At 39.6% G+C, this 9,914-nt stretch overlaps 1 protein-coding gene and 1 long non-coding RNA gene across 6 annotated transcripts in view; one reads left to right on the plus strand and one right to left on the minus strand.

Annotated features, from left to right (window-relative positions):
* ROBO2 (roundabout guidance receptor 2) overlaps window positions 1-8,680 on the plus strand; it is a 787,363-nt gene extending 778,683 nt beyond the window's left edge. For 4 of the 5 annotated variants that reach the window (XM_019525121.1, XM_019525124.1, XM_019525123.1 and 1 more), the window contains 2 exons: window positions 5,080-5,280; window positions 6,443-8,680. In XM_019525121.1, coding sequence (XP_019380666.1) covers window positions 5,080-5,280; window positions 6,443-6,444 — 203 coding nt within the window. In that variant the 3' untranslated portion in view covers window positions 6,445-8,680. The remainder of the gene's footprint in view (window positions 1-5,079; window positions 5,281-6,442) is intronic. The other variant, XM_019525122.1, reaches the window with a different exon arrangement.
* LOC109303068 overlaps window positions 8,195-9,914 on the minus strand; it is a 7,422-nt gene continuing 5,702 nt past the window's right edge. Inside the window, exon 2 of the long non-coding RNA XR_002099005.1 lies at window positions 8,195-9,682. This is a non-coding gene — a long non-coding RNA (uncharacterized LOC109303068). The remainder of the gene's footprint in view (window positions 9,683-9,914) is intronic.

A 9,914-nucleotide genomic window follows, 5' to 3' on the forward strand; every position in this document is an offset into this window, starting at 1 on the left:
TTTAGTCCTTGACTAGCTGCTATAGTAACCTCAACTGTTGTAGGACCCAACCAATGATCTAGTTTCCCCCCCCCCCCAAAGGAGTATGAACTCATAGATTCGTAGGCATTAGGGCTGAAAGGGACTTCGTAAGATCATCGGATCTAGCCCCCTGCCCAAGGGGCAGGAAGTCAGCTAGGGTCAAAGGATCCCAGCAAGATAAGCATCCAAATGTTTCTTAAAAGTGTCCAGAGTAGGTGCTTGCATCATCTCTGGGGGGAGTCTGTTCCAGGCCTTGGGGGCTCGGACAGTAAAGAAGTATTTCCTTATGTCCAGCCTAAACTGATCTTGCAAGAGTTTGTGACCATTGGACCTTGTCATCCCTTGGGGTGCTCTGGTGAACATGTGTTTCCCCAAATTCTGATACACACCCCTTATGTACTTATAGGCTGCCACCAAGTCACCCCTGAGCCTATGCTTCTCCAGGCTGAAGAGTCCCATAGCTGGCAGCCTGTCTTCATAAGGCATGATCATGCATGTGGCTCTCCTCTTAACTCTTGCAGTCTTCTCCACATCCTTCCTAAATTGTGGAGCCCAGAATTTGATGCAGTACTTCAGCTGCAGCCTCACCAAGGCTGAGTACAGGAAGAGGATGACATCCTGGGTCTTGCTTGAGATGCATCGGTAGATGCAAGCCAGAGGCTTGTTCACTTTTCCTGCTGGAGTATCACATTGATGGTTCATGTTCATCTTGTGGTCAATCATGACCCCCAAGTCCCTTTTGACCATGGCACTAGTGAGTGTAGCATTGCCAAGCCTATAAATGTGATGGACGATTTTTACCCAAGGTGGATCACCTTGCATTTCTCCATATTGAATGCCATCAGGTTTTCATCTGCCCACTTTGTAAGCCTTTTCAAGGTTGGCCTGGATCACCAGCCTGTCTTCAAGTGTGGACCCTCTTTCCCAAAGTTTGGTGTTGTCAGCAAACTTAGCCAGTCTGCTTCTGACACCAGTGTCCAGGTTGTTTATGAAGACATTAAAGAGTACAGGACTGAAAACAGAGCCTTGAGGGACACCACTAGTCACTGAGTGCCATGTTGATTTTGTTCCATCAACTACCACTCTCTGGGTCTGACCTCAAAGCCAGTTCCCCAGCCATCAGACTGTGGAGTAGTCAAGGCTGCAGTTGCCCAATTTTTCCATGAGGACATCATGGGAAACAAGGTCAAAGGCTTTTTTAAAATTCCAAATATAGGATATCAACCTCTTCTCTTTTATCCAGGTGATACGTCTCCTGGTCATAGAAGGAAATGAGGTTGGTCAGGTAAGATCTACCCGCAACAAACCCGTTTTGGCTATCCGTCAGAATGTTGCCTTCTGTTAGCCTGTCAAGAATGGTTTCTTTGATAATTTTTTCCAAAATCTTCCCAGGGATTGAGGTCAAACTGATTGTCCTGTAGTTTCCTGGGTGTTCTTTCCTCCCTTCCTTGAAGATGGGCACCACATTGGCTTTCACCTTGGTCATCCCGCATCATGTAAAGCAAGGTGGTCCCTTTGGGCTGGTGAAAAACTGATGCAAAGTAATCATTAAGCAGATTGGCCTTAATAACAAGCCTCCTGAATTTATGAAAATCAGCTTTCCTAAAGTCAAGGACTACCGCATTGCTGGCTGACTTGCCAGCTTTGTGATGGATAGTGAAAGTGGTCAACTCATGGTCACTGTCACCCAAGTTCTTTCTGATTCTTAGGTCACTAATAAGATCATGCTCTTTGGCCAGTACCAGGTCCAGCAGTGGCTTACCTCTTGTCGGCCCATAAACTTCTTGAGACAGGGAGAGCTCATCCATGCATATAGGAAAGCTTTGAGACTGATTGGATTTGGCCGAGTGCTCTTCCCATGATATGTCCAGGTAGTTGAAGTCTCCCATGGCAACCATGCACTGAGAGTGTGCAGCTTTGGCCAGTCCCTGACAAATTCTCAACCAAGCTCTTGTTCCTGAGTTGGAAGTCTGTAGTAGATTCCTACCACTGTATCCCCTTCACTACGTTCCCCTCATATTCTAACCCAAAGGGTCTCCAGCCATCCTCCTTGCATACCAATCTCAGCCTGTAGGGACGTGTAGTTCTCCTTTACATAGAGAGCTACACCACTGCCCTTTTTTTCAACACAATCTCTCCTGTACAGGGTATAACCATTTATACTCATAGTCTGGTCATAAGAGGAGTCCCACCAGGTCTCTGTTATCTCTATGAGATCATAGTCATTTTTGTTTAGCAGTTCCTCCTGTTTATTCCCCAAACTCCTAGCATTAGTGTACAGGCTAGTATGTCACTGGAGGCCCTAGGCTTCCTTGTACTCATGGAAAAGCTCTGTTCCTGGGCTAGAGTAGGAGTGGGTTCCCTTGAGCATCCTAACCTGCTGATTTTGCAGTTGATGCGTGGTGAGCTTGCTCTGGTGGTTATCTGCCCATTTCCTGGCAAGCTTAATTTAAAGCCCGGTTGAGCAGGTCAGCTATTCTGGCTGAGAAGAGCTTTTTCCCCAGTGGAGTAAGGTGGAGGCCATCTCTTCCCAACAGACCGCTGCCTCTCTCTCGGAAGAGCAGACTGTGGTCGCTGAAGCCTTCACAGTGGCACCAATGCTGCAGTCTTCTGTTTACTGCCTCAGTTCTTCTCTTCCTCCTCAGCCCATGACCTGTAACCGGAAGGTTTTAGTTGTGCACTCTTGCTCCTCAAGTCCTTGTATTTTTTAAATGAGCACCCATAGCCTAATTCTAGAAAGTGTCTTTGCTGATTACTTTTGATCACCTCTAAGGTGTTCCAGCTAGTAGCTTCAACCCTAAATGTTGTATGTTGAGTTACCTCAGGGATCAGCACAATGTAAGACCAGGTTTGATAATCATTAAGTCATTAGTTGCTCAACTGAAGTGGACTATATAAAGGCTTTTCCTGTTGTATAAGTGCAAGAAGTGTAGCAAATTAAAGCTCAGTCCTGCAAAGGGAAAAACATAGTCAGTGGACCTCTTGAGGATCACAGTGCTGGGAAAAAATGACACTCAATAAGCACAACTGAAGAACTTCAGAACTGACTAGGGGATTTAGACAGAATATTAGAATCCTTTGTTACATCTGTGATTTAATGTAATGATTTAATTTATGTATTACATACATATCTCACACCAGCATACATTCAGTTAAATTATTAACAGAGATATGATTTATAATAGGATCTTTTTAAATATTTCACTATACCCATTATACCCTTACCCTGAGAAAAAATAGAAACCTTCCCCCCCAAAAATAAGTTTTCAATATATTTCACACTCAAACTCTTCTGTGCAACTAGCAACTTTTCATTCCCAAAACATGCAGCCAGCTCTCTGCTAAACTGATTTACATTACTTGCTTTTATTGCTTTCTTTGCACATTGTACCATATTTCAGGCAGTCTTTAGTCAGAGGGTTGACATCTGGGTTTCTTGTTAGTGCTTGCTGGTTAAAAACTGTTAATAAAATGTAAAGGTCTTTGACAGATGCTATTTTCTTATATCTTTTAAGTGTTTGCTTACATTTTACCAAGGACAGTACAGTCATAGTACACAAAACTGATATCAGTCCTTATTCCCTGAAGAGCTAGCGTCCTACTCTGTGAGTTTTAAGATTCCTCTCATCTTCCTTTCCCTTTTCCAAACATCCCCATCTTTCTTCACCCTGTATTGAACGAGTCATGTCTCACTCAGTAACATCGTTTAGTAATGGGAAGAAGAGAAAGAGAAACCCAACTTAGATTCTGATCCAGTAAAGTACTTCAGCAAGTAGAAATAAGCATGTGAGTCGTCCCATTTACTTCAATGAGGATTACTCATATGCTTAACGTTAGCTATATGGTTAAGTTCTTTGCTGAAACTAGGTTTTACAAACTGACAAGGTTCCTTCCTCAAGATGGCTTGAGCACTGTGTGTACAAGAAAACAAACCAGTTCTACAAAATAAATGGCTTGCTTCTATGGTTTATGTGCCAGACCAATCCTACTCTTTGTTGCTTCCATTGTTATAGTTATAGCAGTACCCAAACCCCAATCAAATCTGAGGCCTTGTTTTGCTAGATATTGTGGAAAAAAAACATAAGGGTGTGAACCTGTGAGCACCAGGTATTAGTTCTTGATTATGTATTCATGGTAAACTTACTATCCATTGCAGTGGTGTCCTAAACATAGTGTCCGAAATCAAGCTACTCTGTCTAGGCTGTGTCCTAATATGAAGTGCTACAGTCAGGCTGTCATTCATAAGTGTTAATTAGCCCACCTAACGTCCCATGTGGACTCTGTTCTTTTGCTTTCAGTTCCTGATGAAAAGCAGCAGTGTGCTGGAGGGCACTGCTTCTAGGTATGGTCCTCCTCCCTTTAGCAGCCTCATGTCAAAGGTTTTCTTGAAAGGAGGTATAGACAGAAAACTGAACCTGTGTCCAGTGTAGGGCACCAAGAAGAAAAAGAAAAAAATATATACATCCCAAATGTTCCAAGCATTAAAATTACTTGTACAATACAGTTTTCCATTGGAATTTACAACCAGTAAAATAATCGCCAATATGCTTTTACATCCTTGGAAATTACTGAACTGAAAGAAGCTAATTAAATTAGCTGATACTGTAGTTCTTTATCTAAATTGATTGAGGTAATGTAACCATAATTTAAAACCAAAGAAAAGGGGGAAAAAGCACGTTTCTCCAAGCTTAAAGCAAAAAACTAATCATAGCTGCATTATTCTGGAAATTGTATTGCATGTGCATGTCTATTTTTATTAAGCAATCTATGATTCATCATCTCTTTTTTCATAATGAATCTAGATGTTTATAATTAATACAAACAAATTTATGAGTGTACATGAAAACAAGATTAAATTCATGCTGTTTTCATTGTTGTGGAAGCAGCAGAAAATGAACATGAAGGTATTTTAGGTACTGCTGCCATATCATACAGCAAAAGAAAAGAAAACAAATCTCCTTTTACATGCAATCTTTAATGGCTGTTTGTTCTCATCTGGGTGATGTATTTCATAAAGAAGTTATAGTTTTACTTTGTTTCTGTTTTCTTTTCTTCCAGAGGAGGCACTGGTGCCATATAGTAAGCCCAGCTTCCCATCCCCAGGTGGTCACAGTTCTTCAGGAACTGCATCTTCTAAAGGATCAACTGGACCTAGAAAAGGTGAAGTCTTGCGAGGAGGTCACCAACGCAATGCCAGTGACCTTCTAGATGTAGGCTATGTGGGATCAAACAGTCAAGGACAGTTTACTGGTGAATTATGTAAGTGCCTTTGTAGTTACAATTCAAACTGTCAAAAGAGACACAAAAACCTCATTAATAGTTTCAGTGATACAGAATTGAACTCTAGAGAGGAGGAGGCTCATTCTGACAGTCAGATATGATTCTGACCCAGATTGTTGTCACTTCTGAAAGGTCTCTTCCCTATGATGAGGCCAAGTGGTTTAAATTTGTCTCTCTTTGGCAGTAGACTTGGGTGAGACTGAACCCTACAAAGTGATTTTAATAGATGCAATGCTGTGATGTATGCTAGGGCCATTTATTTAATATATCTGTAAGTCTGCAATGATAGTGTAAATGGAAACTGAATCCACTGAGCATTAGAACAGGCCTTTTGTTAGCCCAAGTACTAACAACCCCTTACCTTGTACAGTGACAGCACTTGCACATCACTCTAAGAGGCAAAACAGATTTTTAGTGGATGTATCTGCACATGGAAGTAGCACGGTTCATGCCAGAGTTTATTGCTCCTGGGCACAGCATTTACATGTGCCCCTGAGACTGCAGCACTGAGCCAGGGTGGTGAAGCCCTGGCTGGCAGGGGGCCCCAGGAGTTAGCCCGCCAACTTGGGGCTGCTCTGTCGGGCTCATTGTGGTGTATAGTGGCTGACTGGGGCATGATGGTGCTATAGTGTGGGGCTAGCTGGCTGACAACCCCCATGTGGTTGCACTCTCACGTTCCAGCCAGCCCTGTCAGCATTTACGCATTGTGACTGAGTAAAAAATTCCACTGTAGGATAGTACTTGTCTCAGACAGTACTAAGCTACAGCAGAGTCAATTAATTTACTCTTGCCTAATATCTCTGCACATGTAGATGGAGACACTTTACTGCAGGGCTAATTAGGGAACTGCGGAAAACATCTCGTGTAGACGCTGTTAGTATTAACCAAGTTACCACACTGTATGGTGAGAAAGACACAATAGTTCTCTGTCTCTCTCTCACACACTCACCTCTCCCCCCTACATGCAGTGAAATGTTATATCTCAAAGATGACAACTGATAAGTGCTAAATGTCAAACACTTCTTATCCAAAAAAAGTTGAACAAAATAACTAAGCATGTTTATTGTGTGTGCTGCAGTAATTTTACATTTAACTTCCTCTTACATATTGCAACCTTTTTTCTCTCTATCTTTTTCTATAGAGTAGTTAAGAAGAGACATCCCAAGCTGCTCTAATGGACCATCAGGTCTGAACTCATGGAAGTGATGACACTAAACAGTGCAATGAACATTTTCTTTATTTATGTACTATTAAAAGAACTGTAAATGCTATGTAAAGACACACAGCCACACATATCCCACAGATACTTTACTTGTGTTCTTCTCTTTAATACACCATCCACCTTAAACTATTTCTTGTCAGGAGTATATAAAAAAGAAAGAAAAAAATCACCCTGAAGGATGAAAAGGATTTCCCTCTGTATATAATTTCTTTTGTTGCATTGCTATGCAAGCTCACCTTTTTAGCTATGTTCATATTATTGTCTGTTTTAATTGGTCTGTTGTACTATATGTGAATTAATAGGCTGTGGTGCCATATATTAACTTTTAATTGTGTAACTTTTATGTTTAAAGTTTGCACTGCAATTTTATTTGGTGATAAGCACAAAACTCTACTCCTCGTGACATGAAGAAGAAAAAAAGACTGAATGTGTGAAGAGCGTTTATGTGCTGTGAACTTTGTTGGATAACATTGGATGTAATGGAGTATGTTAGATGGTTTTCCATTGGGGTGTAGAAATAGGAAGATGACAGGCAAAATTGATGTTAGTGAAGACATCAGGGGCAGAATTAAATTGTGTAATAAAAAGCAACATGGTTGCTTTTACTATTTAAAAAGGGGTCAAAGGATGGAAATATGAGTTTCAAAAGTGAATATGAAGAAAAGAGTATAGCATGAGATGGACCTTTGAATAGAATCAGAAGGTTCTCAACTCTTAATATCAGTTTTTACCCACCAAATGCAACTGAATAAGAGAGGGGGACCCTTGCAACAAATTCAAGGAATTAAGGTGTTTCACTAAAGCGTTTTTATATTGCAGTTTGAAAAAGGTTTACCATAATTAATCTCTCCAACCCAATAATGCCAAGATCTCCCAGAAAGAAAACAATATGAACTCTAGGAATATCAAGCAAGTAGTTAAGGATGCAATTTATTACTGAGATATATTCAGGCTGCTTCCAAAAAAGAAATATGTCAAAATACCTTATTTCATCTTTCCGATACATGTACAGTACAGAGGATAGAGCTGCATCACTGAAATTCATGACATTAATTGTTTTTATGCAGTCTCAACAAGTCTTTGTGTTTCAGTAACTGAAGTCCTCAATAACTGAAGTGAAATCCACTGAATCAATAGTAAAAAAGTATTAGCATTTGAAAAGAAAGCAGCAGTTTGTAGTAAATATGTTTCTTGCAATTTGATAAATTCTCAAAAATTGGATCCAAACAAAGAAAATCTTGGACCTATTTCTAATGCTTGGATTTAAATTAATGAGAAAATAACGCATGTTTATACGCTTTTTGAATAAACCAGACTCTGTAAGTGGACATTAATAACAGCATCCTGTCTCATCATTAGTTTCCATGACTTAGTTTAAATTTCATAAACCCCTCAAATCTCAGTGACTAAGATGTCAACTATTAGAAACATGTACATGTAGAGCACATTCATTCAATACTTAATTTAAATATTTCTTTCTACAGCTTTTTTCTATTAGCTATTTGATCATGAATACAAGTTTGCATTTATACACTTTTTAAGTATAACCAGTCTATGTTGTTGTTTATATTGCCTTGAGCTCACCAGTATTAAGTACACTTTTAGTGATGGAAAAATTCTAGGACAAGTAAATTATACTGCTAAATTTATGTGTTGCTTTTCATTCCATTAAATTGCTCCATGATAAGATAAAACACTGCAGTTATCATTTTTAACTCAGCACTAGCGAATATTAAAAAAAAATGACTTTACTTAAGGCCAACATTGTTACTTAGCAGGTTACAAGCCAAAAGAAATCAAAGCAAGAGTATGAATCCATTTATATATTTAACCAAAAAAATCTTTGTAACTTTCCTGCTGGTTTAATGCATATAGTTAAAACCATTGTTTAAAATGAACATATTTAACAGAGGTAAAAAGGGTATAAGATTTTTGATGTTTTTATATCACAAAAAGATTATTTATTTGGATGATTTATTTGACCGCTGTGCTGAGCTTTGGTGGAACACCTTACTTACTAAATACTGTTTAAATATTGGTACCATTAGAAGTTTATAAAAGCCATTCCAGTTACTTTCAGGTATGTGTTTTATCTCTTCCACTGGAAAGTAAATGTGTGTCAGTATTAAAGCTGTGCAGTACCATGATATTCACTAACTTGTCCATCTGCTTCTCTATGTTTTTGTTCATTAATAAGTTGCTTACAATATTTCATAAGAAGGAGTCGGTGTGTATGGCAAAGTGTCTCCATTTTCTTACAGGTGATGTCTCTTTTTTTTCTCTCTTTTCTATACAGTATACTTCCAATGAACCACAATACATATTTTTTAAAATGCAGTTTAATTTACTATTTTAAAAGAAGTATTCTTTCATTTTTAAAAATGGAATACATTTATTGTGAATAATGTGTTTAAACAAAAGGGATTTTTTGGCAGCACTTAGAATTGTTTTTTTAAATTTGTTTATTGGCTACAGTTTTTTCACAAAAAAGTATGACCTCTTAATGTGTTTCATTGGTATTGTTAGTGCAGCAAAGTTTAATTGGCATAAAAAGTTGGTTAATAGTACTGTTGAAGTGTGTATTGTATATTTACTGGGGAAAAAATAAAACATATTCACATTTCAAACCTATGTTAAAAGAACTCGAGTAAGGAGTCAATATGTGAAAAACTGTAAACAAACTGAAACTGGGAACAATCAGGCAATAATAACATAGACTGAGCTATAAATATCACTGTCCACTTACAGTTAATTTAATTTAGTGCTATTTTTGAACACAGTTATTGGCTCTATTACAAATTCACCAAAACTAGTAGCAGCAGTCACTGAAGTCAATGCTGTTGTGCCTGCTTTGGCCAGTGGTAAATGTTGGCCATCACAGGACTGATCCAAGGCCTGAGGACCACATCCAGCCCACAGAGCCATGGCATCTGGGGCATGGGGTTCCTTACAAGTAGGGAAATTTGGCAGTGGGGAGCAGTAGCAATACTGCCACCACACAACCACTGCCAAATTCTCAATTCCCATGCAGCTGGATTAGGGCAGGCCAGACCTTGTCCCTCTAGCTATCTGGATCAGGGCCAGGCCACAGCCACTCTCCCCACACAGCTGAATTGAGGTTGGGTCATTCCCTGCCACGCTCCCACACAGCCAATGGCTCTGCCAACTGAGTCGCACAGCTGCCTTCCAGGCAAAGAAAAATTATAGAAAATTGAACCTTCAGAGACCCCCATTACTTCTCCCCTGAGTACTTTGCCAGAGCTATAATTGGCCAGTTCTGGTCCCGGGAGGTGGTGGTGGTACAGGAACAGCAACTGGAGGTTCACTGCTATGGGAAGATATTTCATCTTCTTCTTCTTAAGTATAGGGGAGTTATTGTACCTTTTTCTTT

Source organism: Gavialis gangeticus, unplaced genomic scaffold (assembly GCF_001723915.1).
Source record: "Gavialis gangeticus isolate Ggan-Ray unplaced genomic scaffold, GavGan_comp1, whole genome shotgun sequence".
Lineage (NCBI taxonomy): Eukaryota > Metazoa > Chordata > Crocodylia > Gavialidae > Gavialis > Gavialis gangeticus.